The sequence below is a fragment of the Cantharellus anzutake genome (assembly GCF_015039405.1).
Source record: "Cantharellus anzutake strain C23 chromosome Unknown EI90scaffold_38, whole genome shotgun sequence".
Taxonomy (NCBI): Eukaryota; Fungi; Basidiomycota; class Agaricomycetes; order Cantharellales; family Hydnaceae; genus Cantharellus; species Cantharellus anzutake.
Genome location: NW_024066988.1, coordinates 584517 through 606586, shown reverse-complemented (window position 1 = coordinate 606586; position 22070 = coordinate 584517). Strand labels below are relative to the sequence as shown.

General features: G+C 50.7%; 5 protein-coding genes across 5 annotated transcripts; 1 reads left to right on the top strand and 4 right to left on the bottom strand.

Moving 5' to 3' along the window:
- Positions 1-472: 472 nt before the first annotated feature.
- EI90DRAFT_3066499 (uncharacterized protein) lies at positions 473-1066 on the bottom strand (the record flags this gene model as incomplete). The annotated part of the gene is made up of 2 exons (XM_039060956.1): positions 920-1066; positions 473-862 (listed from the first exon to the last, which is right to left on the bottom strand). A coding segment is annotated over exon 2 (280 nt), but the record flags the coding sequence as incomplete, so codon positions are not given.
- An 875-nt stretch (positions 1067-1941) lies between these two features.
- EI90DRAFT_3126604 (uncharacterized protein) lies at positions 1942-2299 on the bottom strand (the record flags this gene model as incomplete). The annotated part of the gene is made up of 3 exons (XM_039063935.1): positions 1942-2031; positions 2095-2177; positions 2245-2299. The coding sequence occupies 3 exons, from the start codon at positions 2297-2299 to the stop codon at positions 1942-1944; spliced, it is 228 nt and encodes a 75-aa protein (XP_038913910.1).
- Positions 2300-5886: 3587 nt separating this feature from the next.
- Positions 5887-7305, top strand: EI90DRAFT_3066490 (uncharacterized protein). The gene is given in 3 exon segments (XM_039060955.1): positions 5887-6063; positions 6074-6246; positions 6291-7305. The coding sequence occupies 2 exon segments, from the start codon at positions 6121-6123 to the stop codon at positions 6669-6671; spliced, it is 507 nt and encodes a 168-aa protein (XP_038913909.1). The 5' UTR covers positions 5887-6063; positions 6074-6120; the 3' UTR covers positions 6672-7305.
- A 2522-nt stretch (positions 7306-9827) lies between these two features.
- Positions 9828-10333, bottom strand: EI90DRAFT_3126603 (uncharacterized protein; the record flags this gene model as incomplete). The annotated part of the gene is made up of 3 exons (XM_039063934.1): positions 9828-9896; positions 9968-10204; positions 10265-10333. The coding sequence occupies 3 exons, from the start codon at positions 10331-10333 to the stop codon at positions 9828-9830; spliced, it is 375 nt and encodes a 124-aa protein (XP_038913908.1).
- Positions 10334-12717: 2384 nt separating this feature from the next.
- Positions 12718-13263, bottom strand: EI90DRAFT_3017947 (uncharacterized protein; the record flags this gene model as incomplete). Its single annotated transcript, XM_039057165.1, has 2 exons — positions 12718-12911; positions 13008-13263. 2 exons carry the CDS (start codon positions 13261-13263, stop codon positions 12718-12720), a joined length of 450 nt encoding a protein of 149 aa, XP_038913907.1.
- Between the last annotated feature and the right edge of the window lie 8807 nt (positions 13264-22070).

Genomic DNA, 22070 nt, shown 5'->3' with positions numbered 1-22070 from the left:
TCACAGCCTGCTGTCTCTCAAAGCGCTACAGTTTCTAGTTTTGCCAGTCACAGTTTCAAAGTCGAAGAACCGTGTGTTGGGCAGTCGACTGTTCCAGTACATACTTATGACGTTCAAATTCCCGCGCACATATTCAATAATTTATGCCGCATGATCAGCAGTTGAAAATTCATAATGGTCACACGCAAAGATGCTTCGAGATTCGGAAGAGCACCAATAAATTTAATGGACATTTGCTGTCATGACACAATATGTAAAGTGCTGGCTAATTGTCGATGCTATTTTGGTGCTAGCGTTGTATGTATTGGCGGCGTGAGACTTGGTTACTCCCGCGAGCTGGCCAGACCCAATAGTCACTGGCCTGCTGCCAGTGGCCCAGCAGAGAAACAGAACGGTTGAATTCATCGGTGCAGGTCCCATACAAACCCGATATGATCTATGATGGTTTTGATATCTACACTGAGGGGGGGTCTTACATCGAGCTCGGCGTCACGAGTCGAACCACGCCTTATGTATCTATATGCGGACGGTGCGAGCGAAATGAAGCCCTGACTGGTTCGGGGGAGCATCTTCGCAGCAGTTGGCGGGCGTCGCAGAGACAACGAGGGTTGCGGCGCAAAGGGAACATAGCCTCTCCTTACAGCCGGTGCGCAGTTAATGAAGCTGATTCCTATCCGAGTTGTGGCACAGAATGCTAAGCACGGAAACATGAATAGGGGTATCTCCCCCAAGACGATACGGGGTTGATGCATGCATACTATGAGGGAACCAGAACGTGTGGAATATATGAGATTTTGATATTCGCACTCGATGGATCACAACTGGAACTGGAGACGCCACAATTGAAAGAGCACCCACACAAGTTTCGTAATCAGTCAATTCTCAGATCTATTGCCACATACTGAAATATTTTGTATAGGCTAGTAGCTTGCTGGAACATTACAGCGCATACCCAGAAACAGCAAACAGCCGAAAGAACCAGGTAGTGCCTATGCCCACTTTGGAGAGAACTTCAGAGGCGTAAGAGAAGGCAAAAAGAAAGAATATTTGATTTGAAAGTGGAAGGCGCTTCAGACATACAATGCAGGAAGCCGAATACATTTATTTGTTGGCCTTACTCAGGATGTCAGTGGATTTTCAGGCTACATGCTGCCCGTAACAAATAACAAGAACTGGCCCAACCTGAACTCACGTCGAGTGATCCAATCAAAACCCAAATGACAGTCTGACAAATCCTCACTTCGCCTCTCGTATGGCCCCGTGGCAGCCGAGAACTCGGCTAGCAGTACTAAGAGCATCGCTCTCGGGGTCCCCTGCCCAGGAGGTCATGGCGGGGATTGTTCCAGATAAGATGCTTCTGAAGTCCTAAGGGTTTTCCACAACGGCAATCCGGATCCTCATTTGGGGAGATTGTGGCGGCGGCCGTGTCCCCGCTCCTGGTCTTTGTTTTTTGGTCGCTTTTTCCTTTTCGTAAAGGGCGGGGTTAAGACGCATCTTTTTCTTTCGGATCGAATTGAAAAGTATAGCGTGGGGCTAAAGTTGTGTGAGGCGTTGGGCGGAACTCATTAAGAAGAACCGCTAGGAGCATGCGGTGATATGTACATAAGGCAGCTGTTCGCAAATGTGAATATCGAGACCTAGACTTGGCGTCACGCGTGACTTTTATTCCATTGAGATCAACTATTGATGTCCCAGCGTGGCGTTTTTGAACCTGGCTCGTGTCACGCACAAGACTAGCTCGAGAAAACCCTAGCGCAAAGACACGAATAAACGTTCATCGATGGGGATTTGGTCTATGGGGTGCGCCGGAAACTCCGAGTCGTCCACTCCATCTTCGTCGAACCAGATCCTGTGGGGGCGGGATTTGGTCGACTGGGTGTGGTGAGAACACACCGTGGTCCCCTGTACAAGGAATCATGCTGATGTTGAGCGACGATGGAGTTAAGGCAACCACCAACCTGCAGAAGGATTGTTGGGGTTGTCCAGACCGACGGGGTTTGGACCGTCCTCCGCAGAAGCGGGGGCATGGTTCTGGGTTGTAGTTATTGATCAGCAACAAAGACATAGCGGAAAGGGGGTAGTCCAATCACCCACCTCAGCGTTTGCAGCCTGATTGTTATTGGAGCCGTTGCTATCTCCAGTGAATTCTCTAGTCTGAGAACATGTATCCTCAGTTTCTGTGGACGATCCCTATCCGCATGCGAATTGACGGTTAGCTTAGTGGCCAACCACCCAGAACCATACCTGCCTCATGCTGTGTAGGGACCATGTCATCCGGGCCAGAGGGATCTCTTGACATGCGAGCAATTTGGTGATAGGAGTCTGAGGATTATGAACACGATGAGTGAGGAGAGTTGTTGACCCCCCTAGCACGAGGCTTAGGAGGGGTTTTGGCGATAGAAGGTAAAGGTAAAGGCCCTGAGTACATACAGTGAATTTACGACGCGTAGCAAGAAGGTAGTGGGTGAGAACACTGCTGTTGTGTGTTAAGTTTTCGCCGCAAGGAATTGTTAGGATGGGAGGGGGACCAGTAAGTGATGGGGGCTTGCAACATATCTGGCATTTTATCCAGATTCTTGGAGCTGTTTTACCGGAGAAAAACAGCGCGGTAATGGGGTCGTTGCGGAGACCGAACAAGGAAGGAGAGAAGAAGCGCGCGCACGCATTTCTATGCTATTAGGTCATGAGTATCCGTCCTCTTTAAGTAATAGCAAAAACTGTTTCATTGCGTGGGAGCAAGATCTAGTAGGATCCGGGGTTATCAAACTCGGGAGAGATGCTATTGGCCGATGAACCAAATTGGGGTGACCGACAATGCGGTAGAGGTAATGATGGGAACAAAGAATATTCGACATGATCCTGCTTTTCATAGTTTCTGCCTGCAAAAACTGAGCTACCCCGGCATGCAGGGTGAAATGTCGATCCCACTGAGAACATGTTTGGGGTAGGCTTTTGTCCGTTATTGACCGATCCGCCATAGTTTGCTGAACACAAGGGCAGGGGCGTGGCATAGTGAGCATATGAGAATGAGACTACCCAAATAAATGGGCAGAGGTGGTGTCTAACCCCCGTGCGTCTGGGAGCCTCGCGCCAAAACTGCGGGAACCGCGATCCGACTCTTCGACCCTGTCCCCCGTTGCGATGCCCTGTCTCTGTGATCATTCTCAATGGCCAAAGTTACAGACTTGGCTTCATACACTGTAAATAACAAAGCAAGCTTCCATGGCGAAATGATGGGAAAGCAATGCCATTATCTTCACTAAATATGTGTGAACTCATCCCTCGTCGAATGAAACGCGCGAGGGATGTCCTGTTAAGGTGCAGCATTGTGTTACTACAACTCTTCGTAAATGGGTCGCGGTGGAGTTGATTCAGGTTTGGGGAATTCTCCTCTAGGCAATGGACCCGAGGGCGATACGACGGATTCGCGTCCCGAACGTTACTGTGCCACTATGCATCACCCCAGAGGGAGAGAGAACCCCATTGCATGAATATAGCAATGAGTTGCCACTGTTGTTAAGTTGGGCGCCCAAGGACAAAGCCGAAGCATGCATGCCCTTGGTACGGAAGCGATCCCGATCAAATCTCCGCGGGAAATTCCCCAGTTATTCGTGAGCTAGAAAGCTAAAAATCGACCCCCAGAAGCCGGAGGGCGCAGGGGAAAGTGCCTCATCGCAGTGGGAGATTGCACCATTAATTAGATGTTGAATTGAATGGTCAGCTGGCCAAGCAACCTTGTATGGAAAGCCTGTCGGAACAAAACATCCGAAGCGCTCATCCCAACTCCGCAGAAGAGCCAAAAAAATTGGCATGGAAACGCCCTATCACAGATTGCTTACAGCAGAAAATCCTGAACCAGGCGAGACCAGAACAACCTCTCTGAGAATTGCTTCTTGTGGTAAACGTATCTAAGGGAACACGTTTCATTGTAGTGTCCTTGGAGTGCAACAACGTACGTATCAGTTGCCGTATATATATGAATGTCTGGACTATTGCATTTCATCGGAAGAACCTCTCGGGACGCATTCTCTGACATCTATTGTTGGTGAATGCACCAGCATACAGAGCCCCGAAGATTCAAGAAGCCCAAACGGGCGGAGTTTTGGTAAATGCAAAAGCAGCGGTCCGGGACAGCGACAAATTGACCTGGGATCTCTCGCCAATCTCGTTCCGTCACAAAAAAGAAAATGTCTGCAACAACTCTGATTGGACTCACCAAGAGAAGTAAAGATCGATCGGGATTCATTGTACCACTGAATTGAGTCGTAATCAGGCACATGCAACTTGAAAAGAAATAATTGGCTTCGGTTGCGCGGAGTTCGTAAATGTGGGGCCGAGGCGATGCGTCCAAATTTGGGATGGTTGGGCAATGTCTTTCATCGTCTCCTGCCATAACGGATAGTGCTGGGCTTTGAGGAGCTTGCGCTCGAGCCATTTAAAGTGCCCGAATAAAGCCTAGGAACGATGAGATTGGCGGCCTCGTGCTTCTGTATACTCTCACCCCACCAGCTCCACCCGGACCGAAAGCAGTCAGGCTAGAATACATCCAGCGCAATATAATAGTGGGGTCGCCAGATCTAAAAACATAGGTCTGGCAGATGTTCTCACTCTGGCTCGCCTAGGCTCGTAGGATCGCAGGCGGTGTGATCGCTACTGATTCAACTTCTTTGGCTCTAATATTGCAGCCGCTTCGTTTATGGATGGAGATAATGCGGGATCCCCAGCAGGAATTGAGTACGTTTCAGCTGGATATAGGTGCTAGGGATAGTTCAACTACAGAACTCACCTGGAGCAGCCGCCACGTACGCTACGAGCCATCGGGAAAGGTGCCATTGAGAGCTGACGTATCAGATATACCCAGGCACCTCGTTGATGCTGTTCGCATCCTGGTATATTCTGGGAAGCTGAACTGAGTGGCGGAATTCGGAGCAAGCGTGACATTGCAGCATTGTGTACGGAACTGCGCTGGGAGACATCAACATGAGGCAAGGAGGATTAATCCTTACCACAAAGTTTCACTTTGGGTCGCCCAATTCCCGATAAATGCTGCAGAAATGGTACTTATTGGATTGGAAAAGGGTATCCTCTGGACATGCTATGCTGACTCTTTGGGATGAACGTGCATCGGATAGCAATTTATAGTTGCTATCATTTGATGAGAGGTAAGCGAAGGCAAGGGGGAAAGGCCGAAGAACACCAACGCCTCTAGGCCTGCACTCATTTACATATACTACTGCGTGATTTACTCCGCAGCTGCTTGTGTTGCGGCTTTGCGACCGAATGCCTTATCGTCGTGTCCGTGTCATGCACGCGGTGTTACAACGGAAGTTGAAAAGATCAACGCGGAGTATCCTCCCACCAACCGATTCGAAAGTATTCACTTGCTGGTGTTGGCTGTGCCTATACGCGAGATGATTTCCAGTCTTGCCAGTCGCAATTGAAAATTGCGTATCACTGTTGTCCGCACCCGTGTCCAAAATCGGTCCTCCATATCACGAGGCAGGGATTCCGCGGAACATCCATACCATATGATCAATAGCCATAACTGTTACACGCAGGGATGTTTCGGGGTTCGGAAGAGGCAGCTGCAATAAGTTGAATAAACATTCCATTCGCGGGTCATTCCAGATAAGGCGTACCTCGACTCACACTTGATGCAGCAGTAGACGTATGTCCGGTCGTTCAATAACCAGGGCCCATGCCGCTAGTAACTGTTGGCTTATACAGTTGCGGTCATCGCGTCGCAACACCGTCCTGACCCACAACACCTTTCTTCAATCAACATACCATTCCTCCACTTTGTCTTTGGTTCACGTATGTACGGCATATGCCGACAAGCACAGGGACGTACAATACAATGAATTCATTCATTCATTCATGTGACACAGACCGCTTATTCATGAGTGTTGTCACGTTATCCAGGAACACCTTACTTTGACGTAGTCCAGGCGGCCAGTTCTCAACCCAATGTGGTACTGGGAACTGTAGGCTCGAAGATGCGTCCACTGGTAAGCGAGTAGACGACGTGGGTGGTGGTACACGCGTCGGATCGGACATGCTTCCCATTTCCAATCAGCATCCTCCTCAAAGCAGTAAGCAACCAAGGCCTCTATACATGAGATGGAGGCCTCCAGCATTGCGCTAAAAATTTCTTGGCTGTCTATTTATCCTGCCTTTCGTGACATGGCCAGGCCCTGCAAGGACAACCCAACGCCGCGTGACAGTCATCTCCCTTCTACCCCGCCAGTAGGAACCGCCGACCACCATCCTCGCTTAGTATCACACTGCAGCGTGCACACCACAGCAACCCGCGCGACTTCCACAGCGCATCCGCACTATGCGCATCCATAATGGCCGCCCAAAGCTCCTTCCCTGCGATGATGATGATGAAATCTTTTCAACAACTACATCCCCTCTTGATCGAGCCTGGCCAAACTTACATTGAATCAAAGACAACCCCTACTTTTCTGGATCTCCACGTGAGCACTCAATCCAAGGATGCTAGGAACTCACCTCACCACTCTTCCGTGAACCGACCATCATATCTCTTTTCCCCCTTACATCAATTTGCCCACTTTACATCCGAGAAACCGAGATCTATCACCTCGAGACCACACCGTTATGCTTTCGATACCACCCTTTTACAAACACCCTCCTTGATCACATTGTAGCCGACCGGCTTAAAGACGTACATCTACTACTACTACTACTACTACTGCTATTACTACTACTACAATACTATGCGTACTAGCGCTGGACAGGACAACTCCTCACAAAAGCCCATCTTCCACTCAAAACATGCGAGGCGTCACACGACAACGGGAATCCCGCCAGCCTTGTCCTCTATTGGATGATCGAGCGTGCAATATTGATGCAGCGATGTGACGGAGTAATCTCAGCGGTTGTTTTTTGGACCCGTCCTAGCTCAGGCCAGAATGCCAGTGGTCCTTGCGCTGCCCCTCTATTGGGTCCCCTCCATGCCAAACCAAGCCGGTAGAGAGTGTCTTAGTTAGCGTTTGAGCTGAGGCAGTACAACGTTATAACTACAGCGATTAGACGAGACACCTCTCTCTCTTCATCTTCTCACGTCCCCAATTCAATGATAGGATTCGCACCGGTCCAGTCTGCAGGAGGATCCGAGCCTTCAATTACACCATACTGGGGGCACTCTGCCAGTTGCATGTGGCAGACCCTTCCAGCTGGGTCTTTTGTACGACGTGCGGTTGTAGCGCCGTATTCCTAACGCTCGCCAGCCTTTAGCATCAGTGGTCTATAATGCTCGTTGGGATTCTTAATTTCAGTCAGTTTCTTCGATGCGCTGTCCGCGCTAGCTGCAGCGAGTGGTATCGGCTTACCCGATGCCCTGCGCCCTAAATCTGATTCCCGAAATGAGTGCTCTTTTCAATAAATGTTTATGCCCTGAACAATCTCCAACAAAGCTATCTAATCAATTGGATGGGGGGGTGGCAAAGCATGAACCAAGTCCTATAGATCTACACGAGGTGGCACCATTATTGGGACTACGGTAGGCTTGATCTCTTGACTTTCAACGCGCACCACGGATGTTTGGTGAATGGATAGTTCGTCCTATGATTTCTTGGCGGGCAATGAGGGATCGCTCATGTCTTTCGCCCTTGGTGGAAGAGATGAGAGAATGAGATTCTGCCCCTAGCTCCTGTCGATGCTTTGGCTGCCTTGGTCTCGGCATTTGATCTGTTAGGGATGTGGCATTCCAGTTTTCGGTTGTCATCCACAACATGAGCGATTCCTCATTGCCCGCCACACCCCTTACCCATGTTAAGACGCCGAGCACCGGAGTGCTCGGGAACAACCACAGGCGCCAGCAACTGCCCACCTTTGGGAAGATGGTGCTGGGGCGTGGGTGCTCCTTACTCTCGTGAAGATGCTGAGGGCTTACGAAGCGTTCTGGAGATACTTACTTACAGAACGCGGGACTTCCGCGCTGGTACACTGCGCCCTGTAATCTCTGCACAGCTATGCCTCCAGTCAAGTATGCAATATTTTTCCCCTTGAGCCAGTGGAGCTTTAGGAGACCGGTTTGGAGTGTAGCGGATTTCGTGTTACAACCATTGTAACGTTCATGGTTGGAAGGGGGGAATGGAGGAAGAAAGTGGCTGCTGAGATTCCTTGCTTCACTGACCCCCTTCCGGAGATCGGATCGGATTAGCTCCTCGTTAGTGGAATGATCTGCCAGCTCTGATGAGAGCCAATGAAAAAGATTGCAGGGTCGGGCGCTGTTAAGGCACGATTTACCATTCTGGGGTCTGACGATGAGCCATCCATATGTACATATGCAGAGCGGTGGACCCGCTGGAGAATGCCTTTCTTGCTTGGTGGTGATCGTCTGGTCAATCATTGGCGAAACACTGGTGTTAATTCACGCGATCACGCTAACGTTCTTCTGATCTACGAATGGGGAAGAACATTCAGTGTCCATGCCTTGAATTGATACCATATTGTCGTGTTTTGTACCACGTGTGCATCGGCCGGTTATTAAAAAACGGCCCAAACTGGGGTTTTGTGTCTCGTGTGCTAGCAGATGCTGAAATCGATGATGATCAGTCAATCAAATCACAAGGAATGAATCAGTATCCCTAACTCGGCGGAGATTCCATCAGGAAGACTGCAATTCACGAGCTTCATGTGCGGTTAGCTATAGAATTCGAGCTACCCTCCAGCGCTCTGGCCTACAATTCCGCGGCCGTGATGCCTGGAAAACCCCAGGGAGCGTGATGGTGCGAATTACTGCCCATGGTGATGTCGTAAATCTGAAAATCATAGTGATGGTGGCGAACTCAGTGGCCCTGTAAAGACTCAATCGTGGTGTACCTCAAACTGCTCCGCATGCATTCAGATTTCACTTTGGTTGAACATCACGACATCAGATTCAGTTACCAGATGTACTTATTCAATAAATGGCAAAGCACATAAAGTGATGTCGACCCCGAGGCTATCGGGTTTGCTGTAGCTGACCAAGCATGCCACGTGATGGAGAAATCGACGTTTCTTTCACTCTGCATCATTTTTCTTGGACGGCGCCACCCTACAGCTCATGAACCACACACAAGCATCCCCCGGTGCCCGGTCCTAAGAAATTACATTATGTGGAAGACAAACAGGGATCGATCTGCTTACTAGCTGCTGCATTGTTCGCTTGCTTTTGATACAACTTACATGAGGATCGCCAGTTAATTTGTTGAAGTACATTGCTCCTCTCAATTGTGCTATACCCCCTGGCTGCTTTTCTAATTCCCGATTTCTACTGGAGCGAAGATCTGGATCAGTATCGCCCATATGTTATGTGGGATTCATTTAAACCACGTGGATTTGACAACATCTCGACACTTCGTCCCAATGCATATGTTCCAAATGTGATCCGTCGGCCCTCTGCTCATTTTTTTCCATACAGTCTACTTGTTTGGTTACAAGCGCTGGTGAGGACCAGCAGAAGGGCTTCCGGGTCTCGGTCCGAAATTCTGCTAGTTGGTTAATTTTGGAGCCAGTTCTCGAACTGGAAGAGTAAACTCGTCAACCGCGAAGTTCCGGTTGCACTCTGGAACTGTGTGGGTCTTATCGCGTGTCCTGGGTCCCCCCACAACTGACTGATGGACAACCCTCGATTTGGATATCGCCCGAAGGGGAACAATACGTAACTTCGCCCTCATACCGCCCTCATCTCGAAACTCTCTCCCATGGCTGAGGCAGGGACACCCAATACAGTTGCCCTCATGGTGGCCAAAACAGATATTAACTTGATCAACTTTACTGACTTCCCATCTAATTACATGGTAGCTACGCGGTTCAATCTAATGAGGCAGGGACTCGTCTTGCCCATGTCCGTTGAGCCATGCACTAGACATTGTGGGTGAAAGCTGCTGCGCGGGGAACGGAGTAAAAAATCGGCTATCAGGAACGTTGCCCACTGATTCAAATCATGAGCGCTAACGTTCAAGGAATCATGGGAACTGCTTGCCTGGATGAGGAGAGCCAGACGAGTTTGGCCGGTCTTCTGCAGGGATGGGCGCGTGGCTCTGGTACTCGCAATTGTATCTGGTGATTGAGAGTGAAGCGAGGAAGTCGCACTCACTACTGTAGTCTGCTGGTCGCCCCCAGAGACATTGCCACGTCCCGTCAACTCGCTGCTCTCAGGGCTTTGGGTAGTGATAGTACTTCCTGGTGATTCCTGCATGAATGTGGATCGTTAGTCAACTGGGGGGGTCCAACCCCACGAAACAGTACACACTCTGTGCTGCGTCAGGAGTCTGTCTGGATTGGAAATGCCTCGAGCATGGTGACCAACTTCTTCAGGCATGCGTAAGCTGGGTGTCCTGAAAGTGGAACGCTAGGGTCGAGGACGAAGGTACGGAAATCGCTGAGTCCTATATAGAGCATGATGTGATGTAAAAAAAAGGTCAATGACACTGTATGATCCGGAGGAGAGATGGATGTACACCGCGTGTAAAGGTGAGGAGGGCCCGAAATTAGCTTGAGAAGAGCCTAGAAAGGGGGTCAGGTTATGCTAGTGAAGAGTGGAGTTAGGGGAAGACTCCCAGCTTTTTGACTGGCGGCACCGATTTGAGGGTATTGGGCAGCAAAAGAAAGCAGAGATGGAAATCCAAGTAAGGAAGCCCTGCCGAGTATAGGGCTTAATGTGGCACCGTTCCGTACAATACCTTGAGAGCAAATCAGGGAATTATCTCTAGTTACTAAATGATCGAGAATTGGTCGAAAACATTCAAATGTCCTAATCCTTGGCATCATGTTTTGTGGATCCGCGGGACAGAACCATGGCAAAAAAGCAGACGCTCAACAACTAGCAGCAGCGGATAACAAAACGGTGTATCTCATGGTTTGTGCCGCAGCTACTTGTTATTGCGCTGTGGGTGGCGTAGTTCGGTCATCAAATCTATCCGGTGCAACTTGAAGAATGAAACGTACGCGCCCAGCCGCAACTTCATTCTACTCCCGGGTTAGAGAGACCGCCGATCCCACCAATCAAATGCACAGCCAGATGTTGCAGCAGTATTCCAATGCGCAGCTCGCTCGATCTACTCGGAAACAATATTGTGGCTTCAACGGCTGCAACAGCTGACTTACGCAAAATTTGAAATCCCTCATTTCGACTGGCCGATCGGAGCAAACAGATACCCATTTGATTGGTCATGAGAGATTGGGGTTCCGACGACTTCTTTTTGGGGGCCTGTTGGTGTAACAACATTGTCAGTGCGCTGGTGATATATGGTAATCACTCAGCCTCGATTACATAAGGAGATCTGTTGGTGGAGGCCAGTGACGAGAAGCGGCTGACTCCCCACAGATGAAATACAAATAATTGCAGTTACCTAGTACGGTATGCACCGAAATGGAGTGACGCAAATGGAAAGGTTGTCACGTCACGGGTCGCGTCCTTCGGACGTTCCTGCCGCTAATCAACTAACCTCCAAATACTGGAAAACTAGGTCATATCAACAGTGGCGGGCTGCAGAATGATCGTTCTCGTAAAGGTGTTCCGCTGAATCAAATTTCCTTTTCCTTGGACAGGATGAATGTTCCATCGCATCATTGACAAGGAATGGTCACAACGGCTCATCGCTCTTCACCAGAAATGCGACCACAAGGCACCAATATACCGGATAGCTAAAACATGTGTGGGCTCTGAATGACCGCCTTTTCCAATGTTGCATTGTCGACATATCACCCAGGGAAACTACGAAAGGTCCCCACTTTGAATAGCTCGACATCGGTCCTCCCTGAGAGGATTTTCCTGGCACCACCTAATATAGCACGATATGCTCCAGACTTTCTCTTCCACTGGCGCTTTGTTCATTACCGGATAAACAAACAGTCAGCACTTTGCACGCTGACCCAGACTCTTCAATGCTGAGGATGGGCAAAGCGATCGAGGACCCTTAACTCGTTATCGTATACTTGTGTCCACCCACTTGGACACTCCCTCGATATACGCTCCCGATCATGGACCTTAACTCACGCAAATACCGTTTCACCGAGCTGCATACGTGCATGCGCGCTTAAAGCCTACTACGTCCGGCACGTTGTAACCAGACGATTAGATTTGTTGTTGTGAGTCAACTTGGGCGCTCAACGGTTGCACTCGAGTAATAACGTAAGTACCAAAGCCAATTCAAAGCCGATTGTTATTGTTGCATTTTAACTACGGCGTCTTTATAGTACAGCGAGGCTGTGCTACAAGGCGATCGGTGCACGGACCAATCGGGGAGGCGGTGTCGCGTGTGTGGAATGTTGCACGCTAGCGGGACATGTTGCCTGAACGGTAGCATGACTTGTAATCCAACGAGATCTTCAAGTTCCCTCTTTTCAGGGGCTTAGACCACCCACTCGTGTACGTAAAACGCGATTCCTCCTTCATGTTCTGTGTCTCCCCCGTGTCCCAACCCCACTACCAACCCCATTCATACATATCTTCCTTCTCACGGCCCACAGCTGCCGATGCGTCTACAACCTTTCCTCGGCTCGGTTGGAAATACTTACAGCATTCCTTTCCCATTTTTTCCAGATGATATTCAATATTTAAATTCACCTTCAACTATCTCATCATGAGTCAACAATACAACTAAACCCACTCAAAGTTTCTACTTTGAATATCTCAATGCCAGAGGCCGCTGCTCTTCCGTGGATCCTGCTTCCCGAGACTCGGAAAGACTCGAAGCTCAGGGGCTAGGGGGTTTGGTTAACAAGCTTGCTCGAACAACCGAAGGCTATTAATGTTCCCGCTCGGCCCCGAATGACATCACGAGAGTTTCTATCATTTTCCCGAAAACAATTTCCCGACGCGGAGACGCGGATCCTGACGCCGCCGCCCTGAAATTCCTGCTCCTCCGTAGCGGGTCTGTCCATTCCTAAGCCAAAGCCTGTTTGTCACATTCATTGGTAATATTGTTTAACTCCCCTATGCGATAAGCCTGCCGAACCCACTTCTGGACATCTCGCTTTCGCTTTCAACTTACGGATCTTCGTCATAGGAGCCCCGTCGGAACTGACCAGTCTCGGTCCCTCGGTGGCTGTTCCACTTTCCACCTTCGGCACACAATTTACGTACGTGTCAAGGTGTGTGTAGAAGAATAAAGAGCTCCTTAGATTTTCCGGGGGTCTCTCGTTTGGGAGACTCCCCGTTGTTGGAAAGGCGTAAGAGACAGGCTTCACCCAATGGATTGGTCTGCCTCCGTGCTTCTGACTACCGCCAGTCAGCCCCTTCATTTCCATAATTTTCTGAAATCGCAATGCCAATTTCCGAATTGGTGCGGCACATCCTTTCGTTTCTGTCCGAGCTCTGCATCATTCCCGGGTCGACGCCATGGTCATTCCATACCGCATGAACAATACCCAGTTATTTGCTATCATATAGCGTCCCTGAAAGTCACCTCAACAGTTTCCAGCTTCACGCTTCCCGGTGAGAGACAAACAAGGTCATACTGCTTATCATGACATTATTCACCAGCTTCTATACTAAAGGAACATCGCGGGCTATTCTTTGGAGTGGATAATACTGCTCCACTGAGTGTTTTTGTTGAGATACAAGCCGTGGTGGTAGCATGTATCGTACGCTATGCGGACGGCATCCCACAGATCATTAACACCGCCTCCCGCCATCTCGCCCTGTGATACGTACCTTATCAATTTAGTGGAGCACAGACTCATCTCGCCGGTGTTCGTTGGGTCGTATGATAGGGGTCGCGGATGGAAGCTGATCAGCGGGAGGTGAGTAAAAGACCTACCATTGGGTGATTAGGCGACTGATTCTGGTGTTGAGCGCGGATGTCCAAGGAATGATACCAACTAGTTGGATAAGCATTGAACGAATTTGTCTGGGTTTCTGCGGAGACGGGACTGACAGCCAACTCTAGTGCGCACTTCATGCTGTGTTAGGGGTCCTTCTGGGCGAACAATGTCTTGAGCATAGGGACCAGCCTCTGACACGGGTGAATTCTGTATACTCAAACTGAAATCCTGGGTGATCCAGAGAGGGACCCGGACGTGAGAATACACAGCGTACAACTTGCAAAGGACCGAAACCCCTCCCCGCTGAAGGTGAACTCGAGAAGAAGGGATTGGAGTCTCTAGATTTTTCTACTAGCGGCAATTTTAAGGGCGATGGTTGGGAAGAAAGCGGAGAAAGACAGAAGCAATCTGCGCAAGGAAACATCCATTGTATCGCAAATAGTAACAAATGTGCTGACCCGGTGAATGTACCCAGAGGATGAAATGGAGATTGAGGGCATCGTAACAAACTGTCCGGCGATAACCTGCAATGCGTATGATTGTGCGCCAGCGATGCGAGCCGTACGTCAATTAAATACATTAATAGTAAATGCAGGAGAGGGTAGCAAGTGAAAAAATGATGTAGCGCAACGGAGGCGATGGGGAAGGAGGTGGGAAGCGCGGAGATTCAGTTAAGAACTATGAAAGTAAGAGTAAGCGCGCGTTTAGTGGATAGCGAGAGCAGGGATAACCGTGTGCAGGCCTGAGGAGCGGGGCCAGCACACACGGTTAGAAGCCTCATCGCACTACCGTTAACTTACCAGTTAGACGTTGTAGTACGATTGCGCAGGCAGGTGGGGAGTGGATAAGTTGCGCTATTTATCTCGCTCCCGGATGCAACTTGTCTCTTCCCGCAGCTGGTCTGAGACCAAGTTTGGGCCCGGAGGAGGGTTTCGTCCGTCTTGTTCCATCCGCACTGCGACAGTGCAGAACAAGACGGCCTCCTCTGAGGCGCGCGCGGATCCACCTGATTAGTCACGTGAAATGGGATTAAACTGAGACTAATCAGTTCGGTTCCGTGAGCGGTCCATGAGTTAGTGGACACGGTCCGTATGGACCTGCAATGCGTATGATTGTGCGCCAGCGATGCGAGCCGTAACTTGTACACGTATAATGGCTGGTGGAGGGGTGGTTGGTGGTGAGTACTTAGACTCAATGATCTGCACGCTGGCCGTCGAATGCTGATCGTCCCCCCAATGTGCCTTGGATCAGTATCGGGTTTTGGCGCAGGTAGATCAGGAAAGCTTCTGAAGACCACCTTCCAATAGCGCGTATCCGCTCCAAAGGAGTACCTGCAAGTGCTAACGCCGTTGCACCACCCGAGCGCAAGGAATGGCCTGCAACATCTCCCGTCGTGATGACTCCTTGCAGTCTGCCCAAGAACCAGGACCGGGTGGGGATCTTTCCTGAGTCTCGCAGCCATAAATCGGGGAGGTGTCGGAATCGATAGTCTCGAGCGTTCAGGTATTGTTCGAAGATTCCCAGGGGGTCTAAGTCACTGTCTCGTCTCTCTAGCACGACCGTTGAGCCTTCAAACAGCCTGTCCGCTTTGTGCATTGGTAAGATGAACGCGTAGTGAGGTTGCGGTTCGGAGTGGAATCTAACTGAAGATCTTCTTATTGATTTTCGGTAGTTGCGCAGTGCCCCCGAGTCGCTGTCCACTAGTTCGCCAAGCCGCATGAGGCAGTGCCATCCTGTGAAGGTGATTGCAAGGAAGAGCATATCGTCATGTGAAGGCTGAGGTGGGATTGATTGTAGAACGGTCCGCAAGTCACTTTCGGTTAGAGCCCTCTTCCTGACAGCTGGAGTGCGGAACATTTTGGAGCATCCAGTTAGAGTTCTCGAGACGAGTTTTGAGTTGCGAGTGTCGCGGACCTCCGGCCAGTATGCTTCAAGTTCCGAACATATACCTGAAAGATACGAAGAGACCGAGTTTGGTTGGATGTGGGCACACATGTAGACGATGTAAAAGGTGAGTGTGTCGATCGTTGGTCGTAGTGGGAAATGGTGGAGGTCGCAGAAATTGATGTAAGACATTAGCGCTGACATATAGGTACGAGCAGTGCTAGGCTCAAGAGCGGCTCCCAGGGCAGCTGCTCGAGCCTCCCGGAGGCGCTTGTCACGGCCGTGCATTCCGGCCCGTTAGCCGCCCGTCCCGATGCCGCCCGAGCCCGTTACCGCTATGCGAGCGTGAGCGCGAGCCCCAACCTCAGCCCTATCCTCCCTGAGGGCTCCCTGCTCACTCCCCCACTTGCCCCTAGGCTCCCCTACACTTGGCCGACTCCCCCACAGCCACACCGACCTCCCTGCCCCGAGTCCGCCTCTGGTACCGACCTAGCGTGACTCCGCGATATCGCCTACTCCGCTATGATACCATCGCCGCTATCGCGGCCCTACACCCCTTCGTTTATTTATCTGTTATTGTTTGTTTTGACCCTCGGTCATTGCCGGCCGCGGTGCGGCCAACCCCGCTCTTTGTTCCTATTTGCTTCCGGACCCTTCGGCCTTCGGCCCGGGTCCGCTTCTATTCATTCCACCTTCATATATATATCCTGTATACTACATTATAGTACCTTAGCTCTAATATCGACTTGACCACGACCCCAAGCCCTGACCCCAACAAGGCAGCCCCAGTAAGTTCGAAATGAGGGCCAAGAGACAACTAGGGGGCACAGCACTCCCTTTAGAGTTGCTGAGGCCAAATGCCCTACCCTCGGGCCTTGTCTGAGGCATCGCGGCCATCGCGGCCCTTAGCGGTCCGCATCGGCAACCTTCGGTGCCCAACCCCGGATCAGTATCTAACAGCGCTCCAGGGACCAAGGCTCGCGCTGTGGTTGACGGGTCTTGGAGCGCCTCTGATCATTCATTTCTTCAATGCCCCCAGCTTCATAAGCGCCGGAGGCATGAAGTGTTTGATGACCAGCTTCGGGTACATACCTTTCACCAATTCAAAATTGCGTCGCGACAGTGCATCTGCCACAACATTCCGCTTCCCTTCCACTAGAAAGACGCGGAGGTCGATGTTGTGCTCTATCCGTGTCGAGACAGCCGTCATGAGGATTGGGTTGTACAGGTCTGTCGCGCGGAGCGAGTTGAAAATGTTCAGTGAGTTTGTCGAATCGGTGTAGATTGCGAGTCGCTTCAGTGGGGGGGATATTGTTGTAGACCATTGGAGTGCCGCGAGTATTGTGATAGCTTCATTGTAGAATATGTTGAATGCCTCGTCAGGTTGGGTTACCGGGTCGCCAATATACGCAGCTTTGTATTTCGGTGCCCAGAATGCGAGCCCAATCTTGCAGGCATCTCCCCATACAACCACATCAGCATCGCTTGGCCCCCATGATTCGGCGTTCAGCATGCGAACTCCTTCCATCTGCTCTACTGAATCAGCAAACCATAGTAGGTCATTTCGTACCTGCTTGTTTATATAGATGCTTTGATTCATCATCCGCTTCCCTGCGATTTTCTCGTATGACGAGTTCAGCGCCGGCTTGAGAAGTGGGAATACGTTGAGGACCCAGTTCGCATACCCAAGGGTCTTCAGCCAGTCCTTCAGAGGTTGCCTTCGCAGATTGTCCGGGGTGTCAAGGACGAACTTTCGTATCGCAGCGCAGAATCTTCCCTTTGCCTCTTCTGAGATGGATATCGTGAGTTGCTCTGCGTCAACGAGGAAGCCTATGATTTCAAGCTGGGTCCCAAAGAGTTGCTTGGCCGACTCGTGTGGGACTCCGATGTGGTCGAGCAATTTAAGGAATCTTGTCTGGCCTCGTGGTAACTCCCTATTGTATGGGGGATAAAGTTCAAGTTCATTGTCGAAGCTTGCATTGAATGCATCATCGACATAGTGAAGTAGACCTCGTATCCCGCAAACATGGATTCCAATCCAACATACGAGTCCGAAGAACAAGCACCACAGCCGGCCAGAGGCCCGATTCCCGAAGACTGCACATCGGTCCACATGGTACTTCCCGTCAATCAGTGTTGCCTGCCGTGCCTGCCATCGTGGGTGCATTGGTAGCCGTCGGTAAGCTTGAGATGCGTCAGATTTCCAGAGAAGAGCTGGCCTCCTTCCTCCATTCTCTTTCATGACGGCACGGATATTGGTCCCAAGGTCAGTTAGATTGTCCAGGACTACATACCCGCCTTCACTCGGGATCAGCGAATTCAGGGATTTCTCCCCTGCGCTATGGTCGTTGACAAGCCGCAGCTTCGATGAGCCTTTCTTCGGTACCGTAAAAATAGGTTGCGCCACCATCCCAGGCAGTAGCTGGTCCCCAAACGCTTCGGAGTATCGGTCCAGGCCCATCTCGGCAGCACATTGCCGTCTAAGGAATTCGACCGATTCATCGTCCAATTCAGGAGCACCCTTCGCACGCTCTACAATTCCTACCGGTACGCTCTTCGGGTCCTCGACATCTGCAAAGGGCCAGAACCCAGTCCGCAGTCCATCACATACAGATCTGATGAGATCACGATTCGGGTGTGATTTCAGGAGGACTTCGAAACGGTCAACGTTGATAGGGGTAACGATTTTGAACAGGCTCGGGTTGTCCTTGATAGTCATAGTGATGTCTTGATATCTATAATCGCTTTGAGGGACGCTCGGGACAGGTTGAGCACTCTCAGTGTACGATGCCGATGGTGTCTGACCAATATCATGCTGACCGAACACGAACCTCATGTATCTTGGTCGTTTGCTCTTCTCCTCGGCCTCATTGAGATCCTGTGGTTGTCTTCTCCTTTTGCTGTGGACACTTTGGCTCGGCATGGGCACTGGATTCACAAGATCCACACTTGTGGAGGTAGCGACATTCGGAGCGTCGACATCCATCCGTTTTGTTGAATTCTCGGCAGATCGGGTAATCATTGTTGCCACGCTTTCGTTTTTTGGTGACATTCTCCCCAGCTCCGGTCGCCTTGTCGCTCCCTGCTTCTCCAGCCGACTTTCCAGGCTTACCTTCTCCCCGGGTATCTCGGTCTCCTCCTCCGAGGTAGATGTCGTGGATGATTTCGTTGAGCACATTAATGTCGGAGAATGCTCGGTGGGTTTCCTGGAAGAACTTCCTTGCAGCCTGGTCGTATTCGATGTTGAGGGCGACATTCCGGTTTCTGCTGAAACGCTTGACGATGTGACGGTGGTACTCATGGAGCTCCGGACCACGGTGGGGGTATGCCCATACAACCGCAGCGACATATTTGTCCCACGCCTCCGTCCATTGTGATTCGTTTGCCAGTTTGGTCTTGCTCCGGCTACTCGACCCAGTCGAGATTTGAACCCCATTCCCGAGGTCAACGGAGTCTTCATATCGGATGGCATGGGTGCGCCTATCTTCGACCAAGTGTCCGAAGTCGACGAGTCGGTCCCCAAGGATGTCCTTCCAGAGGTATGGTGGGAATTCAGGTTGACCGCCCCGACAGATGAGACTTCGGACGGCACGTTTGACGTTGGTGTTGTACGCGTTCTTGAGGAGTTGTGTCTTCTCGGCGTTGGTGAGCATGGCCTCCTCGCTGGCATCCCAAGGTGGTCCTCCGTTCCCGAATTTCCAGTTCCACGCATACTCGGCACGATGGACACTTTCTTCGTCGGCAACTCGTTTGAAAACCTCGTTTCCACGGAGCCGTCCGGAACTGGCTTGATTGGTGGGTTGTCCGACTTGAGAGGTAGTCCGAGTCGTGACATTAGGGTTCGATTGGACAGTCCCATCCTGCTCGGCCGAGGTCTGTTGTCGGGCGATACCTCCATCGAGGTCACGGTCTCCTCGTGCTCGAGCTCGGATCCTTGCCTCTGCTGACTGTTCCAGTTCGTCGCCGTATCGGACGAGCGTTTCCCTGCGCTGCTCCTCGTTAAGGGACTGATCCGCAGCGACGGCTTCGGAGAGGGTGGCGTACGCCTCTCTAAGTGGGATCTGGTTGGCATTGTATCGCCTGACGACTTCATCGAGCTGCTCGACCGTACTCGCGGCCTCGAGCAGTGACTGGAACGCATTGCCGCGGGAGATGGATTGAGCTGCATGATGCGACATAAGATGTAAGCGTAGTTGATCGATAGATGATCGAGTTCGATTAGATAAGCGCGGAGATTCAGTTAAGAACAGTTAGACGTTGTAGTACGATTGCCAACGCACATCGACGATACCACAGTATTGTCCAATGCCCCATGCAAATGCCCCGACTCACAACAAGAGCATTGGCTGCGGACCCTTCCAGCCAATCGCCAGAACGCAAGGGCAGAAAGTATTTGCTTTCTAGAAACCATCAATCTCTGTGCAATGCCCAAGGTGCTCGATTGGTTTCAACGCTGCTGTGGAGAATAGTCCTATCTAAAGCCATCGCTGATCACTTCCCCTTCTGGCAATCAGAGTTCAACTAAGAATCAACATTGTGGACGATGGCAGAGGATGGCAGGTGCCGGATAATATGTAGATAGTGAGCGTGCGCACTTCTCCCCAAAAGTCATAGCGGTGTTTGGTCACGCAGGGTATAAGCATTAATCCGGTTGGAAATGATGCAGCATCAGCGGAAACAGTGCACCCAAATGTGAGACATCTCACTCCTGTCGATGATCCAAGCAATGTAGACACCCATCTAATCAGCCATGCGCAAAAAATTGGGGTCCACATCGTTGCTCTAGGGGGGCTGACTGCCGCGTTGGATATGGCCAAGCGCCACGACGGTGCTAGCGCGCTGACTCGCAACCTGCAGTAGACGTGAGTTGCTGAGAAGTGCATGCAAGGGGTACTTTTTACTAGGGACGACGGAGGTCCGAGGATGGAAAATGGATCGGAGCATCCTGTGTTGAGTTCACATTGAACCTCGGAGAAGAAAGGTCCGGACCAGAAATACATCCAAATAGTGTCTCCTTTTCCGAAGGTACTGGCACATAGCCTCACAATAGGTTATGAGCCCAGCTCGCTGAGATAGCGCAACCAGCGATTGCGCATTTGAATCCCAGCGGATGGTCACACTTGCGAGGCCAAGTTTCAGCAACCTTGAAAATTCAGATATCCCCTTCCGACTGTCTAGCAGGAATGGAGCACAGAAAGCCGTACGTCGGTGCCTCCTGGGCCGTGTTGCAGAGACAAAATTGCGACATCAAAGACAGGTTTTTCGGCTGATGTAGGGGCTATGTTGGCTTGCTTCCCGAGAATTCGGATAGGTATTCCACGTGCTTCCCATCATGGCGTCCATGTAAATTTCAACGAGCTACGGCACAGTGTAAGTGGGGGAGGAATCAGGAATCGATCAAGTTTTTAATCTGAGACAACTTGTCACATCACAGGTTGTGAATGTCACACACTTCGTCTTCCTGATGCAGAGTCGGCTCAAGAGTGTTGTGAAGACGACCCCCGACTTGCGCCGGGACTTCTGAATTGAGGACACGACCTGGTGTCTAATAAGTACAACCAACAAGGACAGACAGCGCACAACCAGGAGATGTGAAAAAGAGAACCAACCAATCACGGGAACACCCAATGAGCCCCTATTGCAAATAAACGGAATCCCACTTGTCGAAGGGCATATGTCAAACTCCCTCAGCACTGCAAGACCGAAGATTCACAACATAGATCCAGTCGACTAAGTGGAGCGGCTCAAGCGGTGCCTAGACTAAGCCTGAATGGATAAAGAATCATTAGTAACGAGCAGTGGATTAAGAGGGTATGAAAACATGGAGAATAAAAAGCATGTGAGCTGCGTGGACATGATGTGAAAAGAGCCCGTCGGGTATCGATTCGTAGGCAATCTACTACTGTCTGCTTCGCGCACGGCACGTTCCAACTAGCTGAAGACTTGGCCGTGACGTTGAACTAGCTCCATAACGGCGAGCTGACAGGGTCTGTGTTACATGCATAAGAATGGGAACACTTAGCTCCCTCAAGTGGCTCAAGGTTACACATACCGAATTAAACGTAGCCTCTTTTGCCATAGATGCGAACTAGAAGGGAAAGGGGCGTAAAGAATATATATATTCCTCCCACCTGGACATAGCAGGAAACTGAGAATGCGGCACGCCCTGCAAGCGGCGACCCCAGATGCTCCTTGACGTCTTCGGTCAATTCGTGCAAATTCCCAACGAGGCAGAAGGCGAAGGGTCAAACAAGGGTACCTCAATGTCAATACCTCCGCCCGACGTGTATACGATTCACAAGGTTCACAGATGCAGTATGCTTGTCCTTGCGAGCATTGTGCGGCCCACCGATACTGCCTATATCTTCCTCGCCGAGACAGTCATCAGTTCCGATCTGGAACAAACA

What these genes read in the sequence shown, in the direction of transcription:
- EI90DRAFT_3066490 (XM_039060955.1), top strand. Translation starts at nt 6,121, where the DNA reads ATGGAGGCCTCCAGCATTGCGCTAAAAATTTCTTGGCTGTCTATTTAT. An exon ending in ATCTCCCTTCTACCCCGCCA is followed by an intron (nt 6,247 to 6,290) that starts GTAGGAACCGCC and finishes ATCACACTGCAG; the next exon opens with CGTGCACACCACAGCAACCC.